The sequence below is a fragment of the Myxine glutinosa genome, chromosome 12 (genome assembly GCF_964187855.1).
Source record: "Myxine glutinosa chromosome 12, kmMyxGlut1.1, whole genome shotgun sequence".
NCBI classification, from domain to species: Eukaryota; Metazoa; Chordata; class Myxini; order Myxiniformes; family Myxinidae; genus Myxine; species Myxine glutinosa.
This window is the reverse complement of record NC_136272.1, coordinates 65,466,493-65,491,533: the sequence shown is the minus strand read 5'-3', so window position 1 is coordinate 65,491,533 and position 25,041 is coordinate 65,466,493. Positions and strand designations below refer to the sequence as shown.

Genomic DNA, 25,041 nt, shown 5'->3' with positions numbered 1-25,041 from the left:
ACCCTTCACAACTGTATAGCATTCTTTGCATGTTATTATAAGGTTCAGATGAAACAAAACCAATGGCATATTACCCACTAAAACATGTGCATGAGAAGCAAAGACCATTGTGTTTTGTTCATTGTTCGTGTTGGAGAAGTGCAGACATGTCAATGAGCCTGGAGCCTATGTCCAGCAAGAATACAAGTATGTAGCACAGAGCAATGGATGACATAAAAGCAGGCATAGTGTTCGCAGCATTTTAAGAATCGACTAATATTAGTTTCAAACTTTCATTATCGAGAAATCAGAATTTCAATCCTATTTCAAGGCCAACGGCTATCGACAGCCTCGTAAACATGCATGACGTAACCTGAGCGAAAGGTGAGATGAAAGAAGATAGGCAGACAAGGCCCGCATCAGCAAAGAGGCGTGCCACCTCAGCCACTCTACGGATGTTCTCTTGACGATCGAGGGGTGAAAAGCCGAGATTCCTGCATAGGCCAAACCTCACGTTGTCTCCATCCAAGGAATAGCAAGGAATTCCCAAAGATACCAGCATTTCCTCCAGGGCAAAAGCAATGGTTGTTTTACCTGCCCCCGATAGCCCTGAGGACAGAAACATAGATATGAAGGCGTGGAGAAACATTTTACTTTGGAGAATTAAAAGGGAAAAAAAAGAATTTATAGCTCAGGTAATGATGGAAAGGGAAAGCACCTTAAATTACAAACTTCCCAACTCAAAAAAAATCCTACCTGTTAACAACACAGAAAATTTTACTAAACCAAAGACAAAATTAATTAACAAAACACAATAAAGTTTTCCACCAAACCTTACCTTTATCGTTTTAAAAACTAGAACGACAATCTTCGATGTCGCGACGTCAACCGATATGCCTCCGCCCAAATTATTGCATCATTATAAAACTTGTACCAAGTTTGCTTTATATCCATTCAGTTGTTCTTAGGCTATCACATTTTTACCTGACATGATGTCTGACCTTTGACCTCAAAATCTCAGTTCATGATAGTTCATCATGATACATACTTGCACCAAGTTTGACTGAAATCCCTTCAGCTGTTCTGAAGTCATCACATCTTAACCTGACATGACATGACCTCTGACCTTTGACCTCTTGATGCCATAATCCAATCAGTTCATCTTTGCATCATATATACTCGTACCAAGTGTGTTAAAATCGCATCACTGGTTCATAAGTTATATCGGTAACAGGATGTTTACCTAACATGACCTCCGACCTTTGACTTCTTGACCCCAAAATATAATCAGTTAATCTTTACGTCATTATACATACCTACACCAAGTTTAACTTGGATCTCTTCAGCTGTTCTCAAGTTATTGCGGTAATGAAAACCTATCACGGACGGATGGATGGACGGACAGACAACCTGAAAATATAATGCGCCCGGCAACTTCGGCGGCGGAGGCATAAAAATATGGATATCCTCATGAAGCATTCAAACTTCAAATATCCGAAGCATACACGGAGCATTCAAAAGGTTCTATGAATGAGTTAGTCGCAACAGCGCCAACCATGTAAATGTTTTTATTTTCTTTGTCAATATAACAATAATGGAGGTGATGTACTCTTAATAGTGGGGTGCCCGGACACTCAGTCATTTCAAATTGATGCAAAAGTTTCGTTTTCAGTACCAATTTGAAGGTAAGGGCCTACAGAACAATTTTGGTTCGAGTGTCAAGCAGTCATATAATTATTTTTTTTGTTTTTTTGACCATTTACCAAAATGGCAGCCATCAAAAATCGTGAATTACACATTTTATTTGAAAAAGCTCATAATTCTCACACAATTGCTGTGTAATATAACTTGTATTGCTATCTTAAGCTAATACTGTGTGAGGAATCAACTGGAGAAAAAATATTGATGTTTTGAATATTCTGGTATGCCAAAAATCAAAGATGGCTGCCAATTTTGGGCTTTTTTCACATTGTGCCTCATAACTTGTATCCTATTGAACGTAGAATGGTGATTTTGGTATCTATACCTAGGTTTTCATGTATGAGTTAAAAACCACCTTTCGAGGCCATTTTCCCCCGCAAAGCGGGGGTTGGCCTTTTTCGGGCACCGTGGTTGTTGTTGTTTTTGTTGGTCCCCTTTTTGAAGCAATGTTTTACGGCCGGATGCCCTTCTTGCCGCCAACCCTTTTTGTCGCCTTTTTACGACAAGCAGGGAATTACCAGTGAACTGGTACTCAATTTGCCGACCTTGGAAGGATGACAGGCTGAGTCAACCCCCCTGGCGTTAATTCAGCGATCGACCGTGATTCGAACCCAGGATCCTTGGATCCTAAGCTGGCACCGTAGCCGCTAGCCCAACACCAGGCTGTTTTCATGTATGAGTTATTGAATAAAAATGAAATAAACATGATTGGAGCATATCTTGTATGATATTTCACACCAATGAGACAAAAAATACAAAAAGTAATAACGCAAATCGGGTATTTTTTTCATCTCTTTCCTGTTGAACTTTTTCCAGTTTCTTTATTAGGGCCATGTCAACGAGCTGGGGATGGTCTGTCTTTTGGCAAAATCAAACCGAAGAAAACCCTTCATTGTGATGATCACTTTCTCTTTCCAGCTTTCAGATATCATGGATGAGAAGCTGAAATGGGAGTTTTCAGTGCACTGCAGATAAATTTAAGAATAACCTCTCCGTCCCTTCATGAACCCAACATTTTATGCATCAAGACAACAGTTATTTAATATCGTTTTTTCTTTCTGCCTTTCCAGGTCGTTCCTGAGATGGCTGGGACAAGGAGATGGCAGTTTTGCATTCTGTGCCAAAAACAAACTGAGGAAGGGTTTTTTTGTCCTCTTGCGAATCCAGTCGCCAGTCGTAGAGAAGGAGCCTACACGGAAATCACCAGCCTTGTAAGTCAGTTCAGAGCAATTGGTGCTGCTCCCCTCCCCGATGTAAAACTTCCAGATGAAGAATCCATGCATAAGAATCATGCATCCTGGCACAAATCATGTCGTCAGCTTTACAGGGCATCAGCACTTGACAATGCAAAAAAACGTCGCTATGAAGGATTGCCTCCTGCAAGAAAAAGATCCCGGCGGACTAGTGCAGCTGTTAACCGTAATCTGCGTCTCTTCTGTGTTGACGAAACAAATGCAGCAGACCATTCTTTTAAACACATACATGACAAGGCAGTCGCACTGGGGGAAGAGGGTATCGTGTCACTCCTTGCAGAAGGCGATCTGGTCGCCATTGAAGCCAAGTATCATCGGAATTGTTACACAGGGTTCACCCGCCGTTACGATGCGATTTGTAAACAAGACACAACTAGCGAAAACCTTGAGGCCACAACAGAAAATGAATTGCTCCAATTCATAAAGGAAGAAGTCGCTGGAGGTAGTAGCATTTTTGCATTGCAAGATCTGACAGATATGACGACGGAGAGATTAGAACAACATGGAATCCAGAAGACCGTGTACCGGACACGCCTAAAGGAAACAGTCCTCAAACACTTCCCGAATTTGACAGAGGAGAAAGGTATCCGAGGCTGAGTTTTCATCGTTTGTTCGAAGAAGGCTAGAAAGATCATATCAGATGCAACTCAAACACCAGATGAGGAAGCACGTACATTACTAATGGCAGCATCGATTCTCCGTAAAGCTGTTTTGGATCATGACACTGCATTCAGGTTTGATGGTTCATTTCCCAATGGTTGCGAAGAATCATCTGTTCCACAACGTATGAAGTATTTCTTCCGTCAACCCCCCGACGTCCCCAGAAGCCCCATTTTTGATCTGAGTGCTTGACACTCGAACCAAAATTGTTCTATAGGCCCTCACCTTCAAATTGGTACTGAAAACGAAACTTTTGCATCAATTTGAAATGAAAAGAAAAAATTACCCATGCACGGCCCCCCCACTACAAGGCAAATACTTTTGACAGAGCTTCGGGGTGTTCACGATAGGTCGAGAAACCTTTCAAGGTTACAACCAATCCTGGACAGATCACGAGTCCGTCGCAGGACAATCAACTGACTGAAAGTGGAAGGAATTTGTAATATGTTCAGTGTGCTGTGCTGACGATGACTCGCCTCCTCTTGGTGAAAGACGTGGTGCGATCTTTAATGTCCATGAATGACCAATGCTGCCAACTCGTCTGAATGGCTACCTGACAGATGGCACACACATTAATGCCTCACTCCGCAACCGAAACACCATTGTGGCAGTTTATAGCTGGGTCAAGATTCAAACCCAGACCTGACTTGAGTAAGCTATCCTGCCGCTAACCCCATCTCTACTCCCCCACCTTTTTTTTCTTTTTTTTTTTCAAATATACAAGTATCTTCAATTAATAGAATAATATATCAGATGTACATTTAAAAAATAGACATATACCTTGTTATGCCTTTTCATGAAGGATCTCTCATCCATCGAACTTTGGAAATGTCCCCATAACAAAAAAGAAGGCTTAGGATCCCTTTGTTTGTAAAACACATCTGGCAGTTATCAGCCAGAGTCAAGATTTGTCAATTTCTTCCACTAAAGCGGAAAACTAAACCTCAACAAAGCGGGAACACAAAGGTGGCTATGTAATGAGCAAAACGCAGCATAACGATTCCTTACCTATAGCAGGATTCCTATATTTATATGCGACCCTTTCCTGAATCATGTCCACAGATATTGGAAGTGCAAGTTTATAATAATAATAATAATAATACATTTATTTTATATAGCGCTTTTCAAGAAGCCCAAAGACGCTTTGACAGAGTACAAAAAACAAGTGCAAAAAGACAAAAATCAAGAGGTAAATAATCAAAGCAAAAGGAAGGAGCAGGAGAAGAGATAGTCAGGGGTTAAATGCTGTGGGTTAAATGTTGAATGCAGTGTTGAACAAGTGGGTCTTGAGTGATGTTTTGAATGTGGTGAGTGAGGAGGAGTCTCTGATGGTGTGAGGTAGTGAGTTCCAGAGGGTGGGGGCAGCGATGGAGAAGGCCCTGTCCCCCCAGGATCTGAATTTGGTCCGGATGGGGGGGGGGGGGGTCAGGAGGTTGGTACAAGCAGAGCAGAGGTTGCGGGTGGGAGTGTGTCTGGAGAGGAGGTCAGCCAGGTAGGATGGGGCCAGGTTATGGAGGGCTTTGTAGGTCAAGAGGAGGATTTTGTACTGGATTCTCTGGGGATGGGGAGCCAGTGAAGCTTGTAAAGGACGGGGGTGATGTGGTCACGGGTCCGGGAATGGGTGAGTAGACGGGCAGCGGAGTTCTGAATGTATTGGAGTTTATTGGTGATTATTGAGGGTGAACCATAGAGGAGGCTGTTGCAGTAGTCCAGACGGGAGGTGATGAAGGCGTGGATGAGGGTTTCTGCAGCCGTGGAGGAGAGGGATGGACGGAGACGGGTGATGTTTTTCAGGTGAAAGAAGGCTGTCTTTGTGATCTGTTTAGTGTATTTGTCGAAGGAGAGGGTTTGGTCAAAGATGATGCCAAGATTCCGGATGTGAGGGGAGGTGGATACTGGGAAACCGTCGATGTTGAGGGCAAAGTTATGGGTGGATTTGGTGAGCGTTTTTGGGCCAATGATGATTATTTCAGATTTATCATAGTTAAGTTTGAGGAAGTTGATTTGAAGCCAGGATTTTATTTCAGTGATGCAGTTTGTCAGGATAGAGTGGGTGGCGGTGGAGATGGACTTGGTGGAGATGAAAAGCTGGATGTCATCGGCGAAGCAGTGGAATTGGAGAGCATGACGGCGGATTAAGTGACCAAGGGGGGACAGGTACAGGATGAAGAGGAGGGGGCCAAGAACTGAACCTTGGGGGACACCTTGGGGGAGGGGAGCAGTGGGGGATTTGCAGTTATTGATGGAGATGAACTGGCGTCTGTCAGAGAGGTATGATTTGATCCAAGAGAGGGCAGTGCCGGTAATGTTAAAGGTGGTTTCAAGTCGGGTGAGGAGGATGGTGTGATTGATGGTGTCAAAGGCGGCGCTGAGATCGAGGAGGATGAGAATGTTGAGGTTGCCGGCGTCAGAGGAGAGGAGAAGGTCGTTGGTGATTTTGAGGAGAGCAGTTTCAATACTGTGGTTGGAGTGGAATCCGGATTGGAATGTTTCATACAGGTTATTGGCAGAGAGGTGATGTTTAAGTTGAGTGGCTACAGCGCGTTCCAAAACTTCTGACAGAAAGGGTAGGTTGGAGATGGGTCTGAAGTTATTTAGGGTGTCAGGGTTGAGTCCAGGTTTTTTCAGAATGGGGGTAACAGCAGCAATTTTGAGGGATGGTGGGACGATGCCTGTAGACAGGGAGGAGTTTATTGTTGCAGTGATAAGTGGAGAGAGAGCAGGAAGGGAGGCCTTGACAAAGCTGGAGGGGATGGGGTCAAGAGTGCAGATGGCAGTTTTCATTCCTATGAGGAGTTCAGAGAGGTCAGTAGGGGAGACTGGGGAGAATTGAGACAGGGGTTGGCAGGATAAGGGGGGGGGGGCAGGTGGTTTGAAGGGGAGCGGGTGCGGTGGTGGTTAAGCTGTTGTAGATGTTGTCAATTTTGCATTGGAAGAATGAAAGGAAGGAGATGCAGTTGTCTACTGTGAATGACTGGGTGGTGGTGTTCAGGGGGCTGAGGAGTTTGTTTATTGTAGAGAAGAGTGCTTTTGGGTTTCCGGAGCCAGAGTGGATAATTTGAGAGTAGTAGGCGGAGCGGGCGCGGGAGAGGGCATCTTTGTAGTGTTGTAGGTGGTCCTTGTAGGCTTGGGAGTGAACTGTGAGACCTGTTTTATTGCGGAGTCTTTCAAGTTGACGAGCACGAGTTTTCATCAGGCGGAGTTCAGGGGTAAACCAGGGAGCAGAATGGGTGAAAGAAACCGTTTTGGTTTTCATAGGCGCAAGCTGGTCGAGGCAGAAGGAGAGAGTGTGGTTGTAGTAGACAGTGAGGTCAGAAGGGGTGTGGAGGTCAACGAAGGGAGAAGTGGACATTTTTTCAGAGAGGGTGGATGACAATGAGGTAGGTGAAAGAGCGTTTAGCTTACGGAAGTTGATAGTGCGATAATGCCTTGGTGCTGGGGTGGGGATGTTGATGGTCATAGTGATGGCTAAGTGGTCAGAGAGGGTGAGGTCGGAGCCAGAGAGATGGTGCAAAATTAGTCCAGTAGAGCAGACAAGGTCGAGAATGTGACCACGGTTATGGGTCGGAAAGTTGACATGTTGAGTGAGGTTAAAGCAGGTGAGTAAATCAGTGAAGTCAGTGGTTATTGTGGAGTCAGTGGAGTCCATGTGGATATTGAAATCACCGAGGAGGAGGATTGAGGGGGAGAGGGAACAGAGCTGGGTCAGAAAGTAGAAGTCAGACAGGAATGATGGGTGTGGTTTGGGAGGGTGGTAGACGACAGCCATGACTGACTGTGTGTGACCAGAGAATTTAAAAGCCAGGTGTTCAAATGATGGAGCAGATGAGATGGAGATGAGGCTGGTCTTGATGTCTTGTCGGTGAATTACGGCAATTCCACCACCTCGGCCCTCCGAGCGTGGTTTATTGATGTAAGAATATCCATTGGGTGTAGTGAGGTTGAGTGAGAAGTAGTCCAGAGGTTGTTGCCAGGTTTCAGTGAGACAGTGAAAGTCCAGTTTATTATCCAGAATGTAGTCGTTCAGGATGAGGCTTTTGTTGTTGAGGGACCGGGTATTGAACAGGGTGAGCTTGATGTTGTTTTGTACGGTGGGGATGAACTCAGGTGATTTAGCCAGGGTTTGCAGACAGGAGGTGCGATCGTGTGCGTTGCTGTGACCAGGTGCGCTGGGACGATGAGTGGGAGTGCGCTGAGCCGACCAGAGTACGGGAATGGAGTGACCTGTTTGTAAGTAAACAAACTTACGACCGGAGCCTCTATGAATGTATCTGGGTCGTCGCAGGAGTCCGTGGGATTTGATTGCAGAGATGCATGATGGGGTGGAGTGAGTATTGAGCAGAAGAAGCCTTGCGGCGAAGTACCTCAGAGCCATGCCAGGCAGGAGCGAAGGGACGAGTATGAGGCCAAGGTCGAGGAGGCAAAGCGGCAAACGCAGCGGCAAACGACCGCGGCCACTAATCAAGACCACAGCGGCAAACAGCCACCGCCGCAAACAACCGCAGCCGCTAATCAAGCAAACCAAGACCGCAGCGGCAAACAGCCACCACCGCAAACAACCGCAGCCGCTAATCAAGCAAACCAAGACCGCAGCGGCAAACAGCCACTGCCGCAAACAACCGCCACAAACAACGGGAGCGGGCCTGAGGAAACAGTGGAGGAGCCGGGCAGGCAAAGCCAGGAGCAGAGCCGGGACCGAGCAGAGGGCAGACCCAACGGTCAAAAATCCGCCACGACCACCAGAAAAGCAAACTATGTGCAATGGCCCAGTCGGAGAAGCGGCGAACAAGTAACGCCAGCGTCCTCTCCAGACCGGACCGGAAGCGGAGGCGGAAGCCAATCGTACAAATTATTGCAGCAATCGTACAAATACAACAATTGACTAAGTAAAACAGTGTGATGTGTAGTTACTTCCGCTACCAAAGGTGGATGGAGGTTATGTTTTGGCCCATCTGTCTGTCTGTCTGTCTGTTATGACGAAAATAGAAAATTTTCTGGATATCTTGGTCTGTCTCATTTGTTTGTTTGTCTGAGTGCGATAACTCGTGAACGCTTTCAGCTATGTTTGTCAAACTTTACCAGAGAATTCCGAAAGACAAAAGTGAGGCTGTCAATGTTTTTTGACTGTATAGGTCAAAGGTCAAAAGTTCTCTCGTTTGTCCGAGTGATATCTCAACCATCCTTTGAGCTAGGAAACTGACATTTCGGCACATAGTGTACAATTGCTTTGGCAAAAACGGTATTTTTTATTTTTTTATTAATCAATTAATTTGCGAGGGCGTGTCACGCCATTAATTAATCAACAAGCCCAAGCGAGCAAGGGCGTGTCGGGACCTGGTTCGCGCCATTGACCGAGTGGTTCGCACCAACCGGAGCTGTTTTTGGATGACGTGCTGATGTCCTTGGACTTCGCGCCAGGCTCTGGGCCGACAGGGCCGACGTGCATCGAAGTCCTTTCCAAGGGTGTGGTGCTGACCGGGCCGCCGTGGTGCTGACCGGGCAAACGTGGTAAGGTGCTGACCGGGCTGACGTGGTGCTGACCGGGCAAACGTGGTGCTGACCGGGCAAACGTGGTGTGGTGCTGACCGGGCCGCCATGGTGCTGACAGGGCAAACGTGGTGTGGTGCTGACCGGGCCGCCGTGGTGCTGACCGGGCAAACGTGGTGTGGTGCTGACCGGGCCACCGTGGTGCTGACCGGTTAAACGTGGCGTGGTGCTGACGGGGCCCCCGCAGATCTGTAATCTGGCGGTGAAAGAAGGCCGCATTCCAGTGGTTTGGAACTGAGTACCCTCGTCCCTCTATACAAGGGGAAAGGTGACCCTCCAGACCTAGAGTGTGGCTCGTACCGAGCGATAAAGTTATTGGAGCATGGAATGAAGGTATTGGAAAGGGTGTTGGAGAGGAGGATAAGGAAGAAAGTGAAGATCGATGAAATGCAGTTTGGATTTATGCCAGGAAGAGGAACGACAGACGCGCTTTTTATTGTGAGGCAGTTGCAGGAGAAGTACATGGAGAAGAGGAAGAAGTTTCTTGGGATTGTTGATCTGGAGAAAGCATTCGATAGGGTTCCACACAAAGTATTGACATGGGCATTGAGGAAGTTAGGAGTGGAGGAATGGTTGATCAGAGTAGTGATGGCAATGTACAAAAGAGCACGCACAGCTGCAAGGACGAAGGACGGGAACAGTGGTGAGTTTGAGGTGAAGGTGGGAGTGCATCAGGGGTCAGTACTAAGTCCACTACTATTTGTAGTTGTGATGGAGGTGCTGGCTTGGAATGTAAAGGAGGGTTTACCGTGGGGGTTGTTGTATGCAGATGATCTGGTGTTGATTGCAGAAAGTATGGATGGACTGAAGGAAAAGATGAACAAGTGGAAGGAATGTATGGAGACAAAAGGTCTGAAGGTGAATATCGGAACGACGACGGTGATGGCAAGTGGTAAAGCATGTGGTGAGGTGGAAAGAACTGGGAAGTGGCCCTGTGCTGTGTGCAAGAAGTGTGTCGGAGTGAACTCCATTCAATGTACAATGTGCGCTGAGTGGGTTCATCAAAAATGTAGTGGTCTGAGAGGGTCATTAACCAGTGTGGCAGCTACATTCAAATGTAAGGTGTACACAGAGGGAGCTGCACATGGAGGAAATGTTGAGTTGGATCTTGGAGACGGCGTGAAGCTGGAAGGTGTGAAAACATTTTGCTACCTCGGAGACATGCTGAATGGAGAAGGTGGATCAGACTCGGCAACGGTTGCTAGAGTGAGATGTGCATGGAAGAAGTTTCGGGAACTGAGTGGTGTGCTGATGAGGAGGGGAGTGTCGTTGAAGCTGAAGGGAAAGGTGTATGCTGCATGTGTGAGAAGTGTTATGATTTATGGGAGCGAGACATGGGTAATGAACATAGAGCAGCAACGAAGGTTGGAAAGGGTGGAAATGCGAATGGTCCGGTGGATGTGCGGAGTATCGTTGAGAGAGAGGAAGACAGATGATGAATTGCGAAAAATGATGGGAATAGAGCCTGTGATTGATGCTGTGAAGAGGAACAGGTTGAGATGGTTTGGTCATGTGTTGAGGAAGGATGAAAGTGACTGGTTGAGAAGAGTGATGGAAATGAATGTAGAAGGAAGTAGAGGACGGGGAAGACCGAGAAAGACTTGGCTAAAGATGGTGGAAGAAGAAATGTGGGCAAGGGGGTTAACAAGGAGAGATGCAGAAAATAGGGCAAAATGGAGAAGATTGTCATGGGGACCGCAAGGCTAACCCCTGCTCTAGCAGGGAAAATGGCCTTGAAATGCATGTTGTATTAATAAATTAATTGATTGATTACTTAATTATTATCGATTTATTAAGTACTTATTTATTTTCTTTCTCATCTGGGCAATATCTCAGGCACCTTTTGAGCTGGGAAGTTGATATTTGGAAATGACAATGACCAAGTGTTTTGGCTATAAAGGTTATTTTTGTTTTATTGATCAATCAAATAATCAATTAGTTATTTGAAAATTGAAAATTTGAGAATAAATCTATTTCATTGATAGAAATTGTTCCTGAGCCTTGTATGTTTGTCTGTGAGTGCGATAACTTTAAGGTTAAGACTATATTGGTCTTAAGGACTATATTGGTCAAAGGTCAAGGTTCTCTCGTTTGTCTGGGCGATATTTCAGCCATCCTTTGAACTAAAAAACCACCTTTAGAGGCCATTTTTCCCCGCAAAGCGGGGGTTGGCCTTTTTCGGAAACCGTGGTTGTTGTTGATTTTTTGGTCCCCTTTTTGAAGCAATGTTTTACGGCCGGATGCCCTTCCTGACGCCAACCCTTTTTGCCGCCTTTAACGACAAACGGGGAATTACCAGTGAACTGGTACTCAAACTGGTTTTTTCTTTTTTGTTCTACTTTTGCCAAAGACACTTGATTTTGTTGTCATCTGGCTTTGGCGTAAGCTTCAGCCCGACCGAATATCGTCGCTTCGTGGCTGCTTTCCGCTGCCGAAATCCAGCGTGGCTTGGGCGATTCTGCCCCTGTTTGGAGAATACCCAGCGAGGCCTTCATCGGGGCCGAGCGAGCAAGGCGAGCAAGGTTCATCCTTTGAACTAGGAAGTTCAAATTTGGGAAAAATAGTGAACAAGTGCTTTGGGCAAAAACGTTATTTTTGATTTATTGATTAACCTATAAATCACATGTATAATGCAGATGGTTTAGCCTTTTTGACTTGCAGTGATCAAATCCGTTTGTGAATTTGTCTGTCCTTTGTTATAATGCCCTTTTTTCAGCATGGTAATTAGCACGCAATTTAATTATATTGCAATTAAATATTTTGCTGCCATTTATGTTTTCTTTATGTTTGAAAATTTATGATTGATTGAATAAACCCATATACTACTACAACTAATACTACTACAACAACAACAACACCAACAGGCATTTTAAGGCCATTTTCCATGCCACAGCGGGGGTTAGCCTTGCGGTCCCCATGACAATCTTCTCCATTTTGCCCTATTTTCTGCGTCTCCCCTGGTTAATCCCCTTGCCCGCTTTTCTACTCTTCATTGTTTTTATCGCTTCCTCAACTTCCTTCTTAGTTATCTTCTCTGCAGGTCCTAAAACTGATGTCTCGATGTTGCCATCCCATTCATTCTCTGCATTCAACAGCATTTCCATATATCTCTTCCATCTTCCTTCAATTCGATCTTGGTCCACAACGATTTGGAACCACTATTACTAATCAATGAATAGATTAATCATTTAATGTTTCGATAAATTACTTAAATCATTAATTTTCAAAAAGGAAAAAAAGTTTTCAAAATTTATTTATTTATTTTAATTACACAATTAATCAATCAATCAATTACAGATTCTCTCGATTTTCATCATACCTGTCAGGCTCTGCGGGGGGAAAATGGCCTCTAAAGGAGGTTCCTTCATCTTTGAGAGATATGGTCAAAAATTATATTTAGCAAGATATCTCAAAACGTTATGGATGGATTCAGACAAAACTTGGTACACATGTTGGGTGTGAGACAATAAAGAATTGATTCGATTTTGGTGAAGATCCAAATCCAGATACAAGAATTTGATGTATTTTTTAAGTGTTCTTCACCATTGAGAGTTTTTTGTATGCATTGTTCAGGCTTGTGGAAGAGTTGGAAATGGGGCCAAAAACTACTTGACATTTCAAAAATTTGTGGATGAGTGATGACAAAACTAGGTGAATGAGTTGGTTGGATGACAAGAACAAACCGATTAGATTTTGGTTGAGGTCCGGATCCAGATCTGGTCTATCAGTGGGTATAAACTATAAACTGTTCAGTCTGGCAGAGATATGCGTTCTACTGAGTACTGTTCTGGTTTGTACATTGTCTACTCACGTGTCAGTCCTGTATGCAATTTAGGTACATGCCCCACCATGAACCTTATCGACCATTTTTTTTTCATTTATAAAAAATAAAATAAAGTTAGCTAGCGTCTTATTGCACAATAATGTAATTCAAGGCAAAATATACAGATGAATGAATTACAGAAAAATGAACCAGAATGGCACTTGGTGGAGTGCATACTTCCTCTGGGCTAAACAGTTTACATTTTGACTCCCACCGAGAGGCCGGGTGTGGATCTGGACCTGAACCAAAATCAAATCGGCTTGTGCTCATCACCGAACTAACCTGTCCAACAAGTTTTGTCATAATCTGTCCACAACTTTTTGAGATATCATGCTATATGTAGTTTTTGCCCGATCACTCAATGGTGAAGAATCATTTCAAAATTAAATAATTCTCCTATCCGGATCCAGATTCCGATCTTCACCAAAATCGAATCGATTTGTCCGTGTCACACACCCAACCTGTCCACCAAATTTCATCTGAATCAGTCCCCAACCTTTTGAGATATCCTGCTCACAAACAGACAGGGGTGAAAACAACCTCCATCTACCTTTGGTAGCGGAGGTAAAATGAAGAGCAATCTATATAATAATAGCGTAAGGACTCGACTTTGTTATCCCTTTTACGCCGCACCCAGTGACCCGATGCCCACGGCACTAATGGATTTACGATCTACGAACCGCGCTCTTTGTTTATCACGTACAGCCATACTCGAAAAATCGGAATTAGCCGACGTTGGGGCCCAAAAGCATCCGATTAACTGCCGATACGACGCCATCTTACGACGCCATCGTATTGGCGTCTGCTGGGCGAAGGCGAAGCAAGCCGTCCGCCGATTGGACAGGCGAAGGCGAAAGCAAGCCGTCCACTGAGTGGACAATCCAGAGCATGCATTTGTGCCAGTGTCGGCGATCGTTGTTCATGTCCGCACTCTTCATTTTCATCTTTCTTCCTAACTCTTACTCGGACAAGCAAATCCCCTATGCCATCCATAATGGTACACCCTATCCATACACCACATCCTCCCTTCCGTGGATGTTCCACGGGTTTCGGCTAGTGATAACGAATGCTGTAACAGACAAAGTAAAGTTATAACAAGTTTAAAATGATAATCTTGATATTGTTGCGGATATGGGACTTGGCCTCAATATCCGCTTGTAAATACTCCCCTATTTCCCCAATACTCCCCAACTATCCCCAATCCCCCATTCCCTAGTCCCATTCCCTGTAAATAACACTCTGTAGAACCGACCTTCCCCTTTTTCCCCCATTAAATGTCGTGCCCAGGTCCACCGCATCTCACGTAGACAACTTTCGGACATCTTGCTAGTTATTCTTAGTCTATGTCAGTTAAGGACTCGTTTCCATTAATTCTGACTCTTCGTTGCACCAGAATGTGATTATATGGCACCAGTAGTGAGTTTAGGACCTTCCCAAACCTCCTCCCATCTTCTTCCCCAAACAACAACTACAACAACAACTACAACAACAACTACAACAACAACTACAACAACAACTACAACAACAGAGGGGCGCGGCGCGGCGTGCGGGGAGTGTGCGTCCTCACACCGGCGTGGTTAGCCACCATTGCCCATGCGCTCCACGGGGTTACCACGAAGGGGCTGGCTGTCAGCTCCTCGTCAGGGGCGGAGCCAGTAACCCCCCCGCACCCAATAAGAAGGGCGGACCGATTCCATCTGGGGCGGAGCTAACTAGCCGAGGGCGTGTCACTCCCCGCCGGATATACGCGGCCACTTACCGGACGTGACGAGAGATGCGCCCCCAGCTTGAAGAAGAGCCAGTCACCACCTCCAAGCGCTGAGCGAGCTCCACGCATCGACCCGGTATTGCAGTACCTCCGAGAACGGTGCACCCCCTCCGAGAACGGTGCACCTTGAGCCATCGACTGCCCGCTTTCCTTGCCATCAATCCCCGTGTGAGTCAGTTTTTGTCCTGTTTATCTGTCGTCTGTCAGGGAATAAGATAAGTGTGTCTAAGTGCCTGTCTTTCTATGCTGTCCCTCTTGTAGTTGTAATCTGACCTTCCGCCATAATATAACCTCCTCCGGAGGTCTTGAGAACTGAACCCTTGGTGTCGTGTCATTTTAACCCAGCCGTTGTGTCCTTTTCCTTCATTGATTCAGCGTAGCGCGACTCGGCAACGTTCGAGTGGAATCGGGTAAACTGTGCAGACGTGGTCATACCAAACCGCTCGGTAAACCAACATCCACAACCGCGTCTGTAACATTTGGTGTCGAGGAGTGAGATTGGACCCGGAGCGCGTTTACGCGCTCGAAATTATAACAGCGAAATTTGAATTTGTTTTACGAAAATAAAAACCCGAAAATGTTACAGACGCGGCTTTTAGATGTTATATTGACCGAGCGGTGGTGTATTTAACCGCGTCCGAACAGTTCCTCCCCGATTAAAACCCGATTCCACCCGACGTTGACCAGATCGCCCCACAGATATTCAATCGGGAAATCTCTAAAGCGACCGAAAGAGAATGAAAAAGAAGAAGAAGAAGAATACGGAGGAAGAACAGGTTTTATTATACACACACAAGCAATGGATGGAAGAAGCAGTAACACAGCGAATCCTTAACTTACACTATTCATTTTTACTTAGCCCCAAGACAAACGAGCAGGACAGGACGTTCACACTTACACCGGGGATAATGCAGGCAGGTAGGGCTTGAGATGGATCGCTTGAGAGGCAGGCAAGGTCGGGAGGCCGCCGTTCGCAATTCCTCGCGGTTTTGGCGGGAAACCCTCCGTCGTGTATCCGCTGTGGTCGACGGCACGCGCTGGTTCGGCACACCTGCTCCTCTCTTGGGGTGGAGCCGTCTCCCTCCTTTCAGCGCGTCTCTCCAAAGCTGGTCTCCTTGCCGAGTACCTCTCCTCTTTGGCTTGGAGCGTTTCGCATCTCACCGCCTCTCTTTGGTGCAGCCTCTTTGCTCCTCTCCCAGGGTCATCTCCAGCTCATCTCGTAAAGCAGTCCCTTGCAGTCGCTTTTATCACCTCGAGCGAAATCAAGCCGCCGGCTCCGAGGGCACGCCTACCGGGTCACTCACCACGGTGTTGATTGGCTGTTAGGGCTGGTTCACTCCTTCCCTCTTGGAGACACGCCTTTCTTCCCCAACCTTACCTCGTGGCCAATGGTGGTTTGAAGAAAACCGGCCAAAATGCGGAAGGCAATTGGAAGGGAGGTTTTGGGGAAATTGGAAGGGCCTACGCTTATTTTGTTTGATACAATGCAAAGTCAATCTAGTGGGAAAACACATACTTAGCCTACATGGAATAAGGAAATACACTATTTAAAAGATATATCGTGACCTGCGTGTACATTTCATGCAATTAACTAGGACGCTGACTGCGACCATTATTTACATTAACAGGGTGTTACCGTACCGTTTGTAACGTTCACATTGTAACGTTCACATTGTAACGTTTTCACATTCGTTACACTTCCTCCAAAATTGTTACACTTCTCAAAAACCGTTACACTTCTCAAATTCGTTACACACTTCTCAAAATCGTTACACTGCACCCCCCTTTCTTCAGGTCCGTCCTCGGGCCTATTAAACTTTAACTTAGTGTGACACGTAGGTGTAATTCCCTCTACAATTAACCTGACCCTGAGTGTGACAATTTTAAAACACAAATAAGTATGTCCCCCTATTGCATTGCATCCTGTCTAACAGACTCAAGCCCACAGCTAACCGAATTACGGAATTATTCTCAACCTATACATTTACGATGGGGAGCATTATTTACAATGACGTGATTTCTTATTTACAACGCAACCCAGGACCTGCGTTTTTTTTGTTTTTTTTTAGGGAACAAGAGAAAGAAATTCCTGTTGGGAGGGAGGAGACAGCACGCATTGCATCGATGCACCAGTACCAATACCACCAAAGCACCCAAAAGCACCAAACACCACAAAGCACCCAAAAGCACCATCCAGTGCGCAGTCACCATGGCTCATAATAAACACAACAAAACAACTGGTGGTGGTCTTCTCTTTCTCTGCTGGGCCGATGTTCTTCCCGACGTCTTCTGGCTTCATGCGGCCTAGTTGGAAATAATAAAAAGCACAACTTGTGTCCATTTTTATTTAGGGCCTCAGGGGCCAACTAAGGGTGGTCCACCTGTTTGGCATAGGTGCCACCTTACCGAGGTCCGCAAGCAAGATTCCCTGGCCACTATGGCCGGTCTCCAACAGAGGTGCCCTGCCCCAGAACCTGGGGTCCATTAAGTGGTACTTGGCCGCAGAACAGCGGTCCATACAGTGGTACATCAACGCAATGCATGCTGGTTCTGGGAATCTCGGGCGCACAATGGCCACCTCACGCACGCTCCCATCGGCACCCAATGGCGCACAGGTCATGTGGGAGACAAAAGAAAGACAATTGAGCGAGGGGTAAGGTCACAAGGGTGCACGTCAATAAGGCAATGCAAGGTGAAATGCGTACGGAGGGCGAAGTGAGAAAGCTCGTCCCTACCGTACGTCACCCCCCTGCCACCTACCCTACCCTTACCCCATATGTACAAAAAATCTACTCATTTACAAATTCGTCACTACTGTCACGTCTTCCCCATATTTCCCCTATCCCAAATTCGTCTCCACAATCCCTTTACTTCAAAATTTGCCATCACCAATTCATCATCAATCCTCATAAGGAGGGAGAGATGGAATTACGCACAATGTCACACCCACGTCATGATGCGTCTCACAATCCAAACATTTGCATCATAAAAAATAATCAAAACATGGCATGGTGTGGAGTACCTGTCACCTCAGGTGAGTGGATGCAGATGGTGCGAGGAGATCCTTCATCCTAACTATCCTCTAAATGACTTTAACACACTTTACACTACCCGGGGTCTTTCCCTGCCAATCCATTGGCCAACTTACACTATGGGTTCTAATAACCAATTCCCATTGGCCAAACTGTGGTGCTTCTCAATTTGGGGTCTCACTCCCCCGATTCATCTCCCGGTGCTCTAGCACAATTTCTGGGCTGCGACGTGTACCTCTCCCAACAGGTCTACCCACCTGCACACCTCCACCACTGTAGTTGCCACCCGAGCTTACCTAGCTCCTCACCCTAACCTAACTACCTGGGGACAGCCCCTCTCCTGGCTCTGTCACCCCATGGTGCCCTCTGGCACTGGGCTACCCGGGTCCGTCCTCCGGATCCTCGGGCCCCATCCACAACAACTACTACCGGCTCCCAGAGCCCACCTGCGGCCTCACCTGGCCGACATCCTCACAGTGGTGGAGTGCCCAAACCAACTACACACACTAACAGGCTACACGCCCAGCCATTTCCACAACACCAACGCACCCATCCAAATACCATTCTGTCACCCGCACCACAGATGCCAATATCCAACCACAATTTACCTGTACCCTCTACCTAACACTTACACTACCCGCCCCGGGTATCCGTGATGGGGGTCCACTCTTCCCCCATTCACACCTTCGCACCATCCACTCCACTCCACAATTTCCACCATTCTCACTCCACGACCATCCATTCCAATACTCCAGATATTCCACACTACCATTTATTCCACACAGCCACATACACCTGTTCTTCATTCACCTGTCGTTGCACACCTGTGCAATCATACCTGGTGCCACCTGCACCCTCCTTTCTTCCTGGACCATTTGGTCAACACAACACGCAATCACCACTACTCCCTCATACACTGCTCCACACACCTGTTCAGTTGCACACCTGTGCAATCACACCTGTTCCATTCCCACCTGTTCAATCCTCACACACACGGCATCATCTCAGCTAACTACTCCCCTCTGAAACTTGCGCTTCCCAGTCGTCCCTTTAACTATTGCGCTCCCACGTCATTATAATCCACCCTAATCTACCTGCGTCCCCACTACAGGTATCAGTCACTAACTAAACTTAACGTTACCTAATGTCATCTTCTAGGGCCCTATCAATATAACCTAACCCACCCGGGCTAGTTCACTGCCATACACCCCATAAGCTATTGCGCATTTGCCCCACCTGTGAGGGATGGTGGATTTGCCATCCCACCACATCGGGGGTCTCTCACTATCAATTTTGTTCGTCCAGATTCCAACCAATTCAAAAATTTTCCATTTACTGCCAATTCTACTCACTTTTCGAAATTTCGTATCAATTCACTATCACTATCACCATCACCCGTCCACTTATTACATCCTCTCGGTGCGCCAATTGCAATTCACGTCTACAGCCTGGCTTCGTACAGCCGAGCAATGAACGCAGATTCTTTTGTGCCGGCGGCTGGATGCGTCCCGCATTCGGGGCAGGGGCGGGGGCTTACCCGGCCCGAGATCCCACGCACCACCTCGGCGTGGAGCCATCCAATGTCCCGATCTCGACCTGCCGGCACGTCTCAACAAAACGTGGTCGCCATAACGACCCTTCCTATCCAGCTGCCCGCTCCGCCTAGTGGAGCCCGGCCGCGGCCGTTCCACGCGAGGCCCAGCGTGGATCGCGCACGGCGGTCCTTTCGAACCCGCCGTGGCTCGGATCCCCGCTGGTTCTCGCGGCACACGAAGCCCGGCACGCACCGAGGGCCCGATTCGGCTATAAGTCGCCCTAACCGCTAAACCGGTTACCGTCGACGCTTCACCTGAACGCTTACATGCATACGCTACCCCTTTCTTGCTCATACATGCAGCTGTTCCCATTCTCCTCGTACCATTCCTTACACACCTCGGTACACTCATTCCGCTCGCCGACTTGGTCACACACCTGACCACCGAACACTTTGGCACACATTCGTTGGTCGCACACCTCACCAACACACCTCTTCGCGCCCCCTCCTCTGTCACCTCCTCTGTGACAATCACAGGTGTGCTCTCATTCGCACACCCAACCACGTGCCTCACCACCAACTCCAGCGTGCATTCCCACTCACGCTCTACCATTCCAGGTGTGCATCCTTCCATCCCAGGTGTACATCCTTGCTCACCTGTCACAACCAACTCACGCTCCGTTTCACCCTCACTACTCTCACCTCCACTCTTGACAGCGCACTCACCCTTACTCTCGACGGCACACTCTTTCCTCATGCACCCGTCCGTTACACACCTTTCTCGCGCACACCCTCCCGTTACATCCTCTGTAACACTCACCACAGACGTACACTTTCTCGTTACATCCTCTGTAACACTCACCACAGGTGTACACTCTCTCGTTACTTCCTCCGTAACACTCACCACAGGTGTACACTCTCTCGTTACTTCCTCCGTAACACTCACCACACCGCGCTTCCATGTACCCCCTCGCACACGCGCTTCGACCAACTCACTCTTGACGGCACACTCACGCCTCGGCGTGCACTTTTTCCTCACACATCCCATGGTCGGACATTCTCGCACACCTCTTTTTTTGCACACCTGACCTGTCACACACTTCACCAACGGCCTTTCACGAACACCCGGATCCAAACCAATCCCCAAGCCGACTGAAGCTTTCCTCACATCATATACATTGCCACTCACCTCCGTACTTCGTCTCCGCACCTCCTTTGCCACCTGCAAACTCTTTATTTGGTTAGTGAGCATCACATCATGATTTGAACACAGACCTTGTACATATTCCATTACCTCCTCCTGGATTTCTCTCTTAGTTTCTGTCCGTCCCTTCTTAATTTCACTCACCTCTTCTTCCACTTCCTCTAATTTTTGTTTAACCTCTTTTATTTCTCGGTGCGTCTCCTCAAGTTCGTCCTCTAAGGCTACCGTGACCGTCTCTATGTGCATCCTCACCTGCCGGTCCTTTGTCTCCATTATCTCTGTCACCTCCTCCACCCTCATTGTCAGTTCCTCCCGTACCATCTGACATTGCCTCTGCGTCGCTATTAATTCGTTTTTAATTTCTTTTTGTGTCGCCTTTAACCCTCCTAGTACTGCAGTGTTCCTTTGAACCTGCTCTACTAACTTAGTTTGTCCCTCTGTCAGCTGTTCCACCTCCTCCGTCAGATCTTCTATTCCCCCTTGTAACTTAGCCGTATTATTTCTCACCTCTTTCTCCATACGCCTCTCACCTCGCTTTACCTCCTCGCGCAGCCCCGAAACCTCCTCACTTACCCCTCGTCGTATTTCCTCCATCTCTTTTGTAGATGCCACCCTCATCTGTCCCAATTCATCCCTCTGAGCATCCAGTTTGGTTTCTACCCCGATTTTCACCTCCTCTATTTGCTCTCCCATTTGTTTGATTTCCCTGGCAGATTGTTCCCCTATTTCCCGCAATTTGTCCTCCATCCTATTTTCTAACCCCATTAACCCATTTTTCACCCCCTCTAACTGATTCTCCTGGGCAGCCATTCTGTTTTCCACCCCCGTTAACCCATTCTTTACCTCTTTTATCCCGTTGTCTAACCCCTCAAAATTATTGTCTAACTTCCCAAATTTCTTGTCTAACTCCTCAAAATTATTGTCTAACTTCTCACCGGTACCCCTCGCTTCGTCCCTCATTACCCCCATAATTCTGCTTTCCATTTCTTCGCTATTAGCCCTCCTTCTGTTTTCCATTTGTTCGCTATTCTTGTCCATAAGGGCCTTCATTTGTATAAAAAAAAGGTTCAAATCCACCAACGGCGCTGCTACGGTCGCGGCAAAATTTGGTGCCGCTACACCCACGTGCGTGAGGACGCCACTTTGCGCGTCTGATACTTCCGCAACCACATTGCTATTTTTCTCCTCCTCCCTATCCTCCACATACATTTCCCCGAGGTCCTGGGTCGATTCCACCCTGTCTATCTCTCCCACCGACATCCGATCGCCTTGATTGTCCATGGCGCGATCTCAAAATTCGGGTTTTGCTTTATAAAACAAAATAAATTTCGGCAGCTTGTAATTTTGAGCGCGTTAAGCGCGCTTCGGGTCCGATCTCCCTCCTCGACACCAAATGTTACTGACTAACACAATTGGTGTCCAAAATTTGGGCTAAATAAATTTAGTCCCAGGTTCGAATCCGACACTCCTGACACCAAATGTTACAGACGCGGCTTTTAGATGTTATATTGACCGAGCGGTGGTGTATTTAACCGCGTCCGAACAGTTCCTCCCCGATTAAAACCCGATTCCACCCGACGTTGACCAGATCGCCCCACAGATATTCAATCGGGAAATCTCTAAAGCGACCGAAAGAGAATGAAAAAGAAGAAGAAGAAGAATACGGAGGAAGAACAGGTTTTATTATACACACACAAGCAATGGATGGAAGAAGCAGTAACACAGCGAATCCTTAACTTACACTATTCATTTTTACTTAGCCCCAAGACAAACGAGCAGGACAGGACGTTCACACTTACACCGGGGATAATGCAGGCAGGTAGGGCTTGAGATGGATCGCTTGAGAGGCAGGCAAGGTCGGGAGGCCGCCGTTCGCAATTCCTCGCGGTTTTGGCGGGAAACCCTCCGTCGTGTATCCGCTGTGGTCGACGGCACGCGCTGGTTCGGCACACCTGCTCCTCTCTTGGGGTGGAGCCGTCTCCCTCCTTTCAGCGCGTCTCTCCAAAGCTGGTCTCCTTGCCGAGTACCTCTCCTCTTTGGCTTGGAGCGTTTCGCATCTCACCGCCTCTCTTTGGTGCAGCCTCTTTGCTCCTCTCCCAGGGTCATCTCCAGCTCATCTCGTAAAGCAGTCCCTTGCAGTCGCTTTTATCACCTCGAGCGAAATCAAGCCGCCGGCTCCGAGGGCACGCCTACCGGGTCACTCACCACGGTGTTGATTGGCTGTTAGGGCTGGTTCACTCCTTCCCTCTTGGAGACACGCCTTTCTTCCCCAACCTTACCTCGTGGCCAATGGTGGTTTGAAGAAAACCGGCCAAAATGCGGAAGGCAATTGGAAGGGAGGTTTTGGGGAAATTGGAAGGGCCTACGCTTATTTTGTTTGATACAATGCAAAGTCAATCTAGTGGGAAAACACATACTTAGCCTACATGGAATAAGGAAATACACTATTTAAAAGATATATCGTGACCTGCGTGTACATTTCATGCAATTAACTAGGACGCTGACTGCGACCATTATTTACATTAACAGGGTGTTACCGTACCGTTTGTAACGTTCACATTGTAACGTTCACATTGTAACGTTTTCACATTCGTTACACTTCCTCCAAAATTGTTACACTTCTCAAAAACCGTTACACTTCTCAAATTCGTTACACACTTCTCAAAATCGTTACACTGCACCCCCCTTTCTTCAGGTCCGTCCTCGGGCCTATTAAACTTTAACTTAGTGTGACACGTAGGTGTAATTCCCTCTACAATTAACCTGACCCTGAGTGTGACAATTTTAAAACACAAATAAGTATGTCCCCCTATTGCATTGCATCCTGTCTAACAGACTCAAGCCCACAGCTAACCGAATTACGGAATTATTCTCAACCTATACATTTACGATGGGGAGCATTATTTACAATGACGTGATTTCTTATTTACAACGCAACCCAGGACCTGCGTTTTTTTTGTTTTTTTTTAGGGAACAAGAGAAAGAAATTCCTGTTGGGAGGGAGGAGACAGCACGCATTGCATCGATGCACCAGTACCAATACCACCAAAGCACCCAAAAGCACCAAACACCACAAAGCACCCAAAAGCACCATCCAGTGCGCAGTCACCATGGCTCATAATAAACACAACAAAACAACTGGTGGTGGTCTTCTCTTTCTCTGCTGGGCCGATGTTCTTCCCGACGTCTTCTGGCTTCATGCGGCCTAGTTGGAAATAATAAAAAGCACAACTTGTGTCCATTTTTATTTAGGGCCTCAGGGGCCAACTAAGGGTGGTCCACCTGTTTGGCATAGGTGCCACCTTACCGAGGTCCGCAAGCAAGATTCCCTGGCCACTATGGCCGGTCTCCAACAGAGGTGCCCTGCCCCAGAACCTGGGGTCCATCAAGTGGTACTTGGCCGCAGAACAGCGGTCCATACAGTGGTACATCAACGCAATGCATGCTGGTTCTGGGAATCTCGGGCGCACAATGGCCACCTCACGCACGCTCCCATCGGCACCCAATGGCGCACAGGTCATGTGGGAGACAAAAGAAAGACAATTGAGCGAGGGGTAAGGTCACAAGGGTGCACGTCAATAAGGCAATGCAAGGTGAAATGCGTACGGAGGGCGAAGTGAGAAAGCTCGTCCCTACCGTACGTCACCCCCCTGCCACCTACCCTACCCTTACCCCATATGTACAAAAAATCTACTCATTTACAAATTCGTCACTACTGTCACGTCTTCCCCATATTTCCCCTATCCCAAATTCGTCTCCACAATCCCTTTACTTCAAAATTTGCCATCACCAATTCATCATCAATCCTCATAAGGAGGGAGAGATGGAATTACGCACAATGTCACACCCACGTCATGATGCGTCTCACAATCCAAACATTTGCATCATAAAAAATAATCAAAACATGGCATGGTGTGGAGTACCTGTCACCTCAGGTGAGTGGATGCAGATGGTGCGAGGAGATCCTTCATCCTAACTATCCTCTAAATGACTTTAACACACTTTACACTACCCGGGGTCTTTCCCTGCCAATCCATTGGCCAACTTACACTATGGGTTCTAATAACCAATTCCCATTGGCCAAACTGTGGTGCTTCTCAATTTGGGGTCTCACTCCCCCGATTCATCTCCCGGTGCTCTAGCACAATTTCTGGGCTGCGACGTGTACCTCTCCCAACAGGTCTACCCACCTGCACACCTCCACCACTGTAGTTGCCACCCGAGCTTACCTAGCTCCTCACCCTAACCTAACTACCTGGGGACAGCCCCTCTCCTGGCTCTGTCACCCCATGGTGCCCTCTGGCACTGGGCTACCCGGGTCCGTCCTCCGGATCCTCGGGCCCCATCCACAACAACTACTACCGGCTCCCAGAGCCCACCTGCGGCCTCACCTGGCCGACATCCTCACAGTGGTGGAGTGCCCAAACCAACTACACACACTAACAGGCTACACGCCCAGCCATTTCCACAACACCAACGCACCCATCCAAATACCATTCTGTCACCCGCACCACAGATGCCAATATCCAACCACAATTTA

The 25,041-nt window shown here is 47.3% G+C and overlaps 1 protein-coding gene across 2 annotated transcripts in view; it reads right to left on the bottom strand.

The window, feature by feature from the left end:
• Positions 1 to 25,041, bottom strand: part of LOC137418528 (bifunctional 3'-phosphoadenosine 5'-phosphosulfate synthase 2-like) — a 51,871-nt gene that overhangs the window by 19,693 nt on the left and 7,137 nt on the right. For both annotated transcript variants that reach the window (XM_068104610.2, XM_068104609.2), the window contains exon 3: positions 353 to 588. In XM_068104610.2, coding sequence (XP_067960711.1) covers positions 353 to 588 — 236 coding nt within the window. The remainder of the gene's footprint in view (positions 1 to 352; positions 589 to 25,041) is intronic.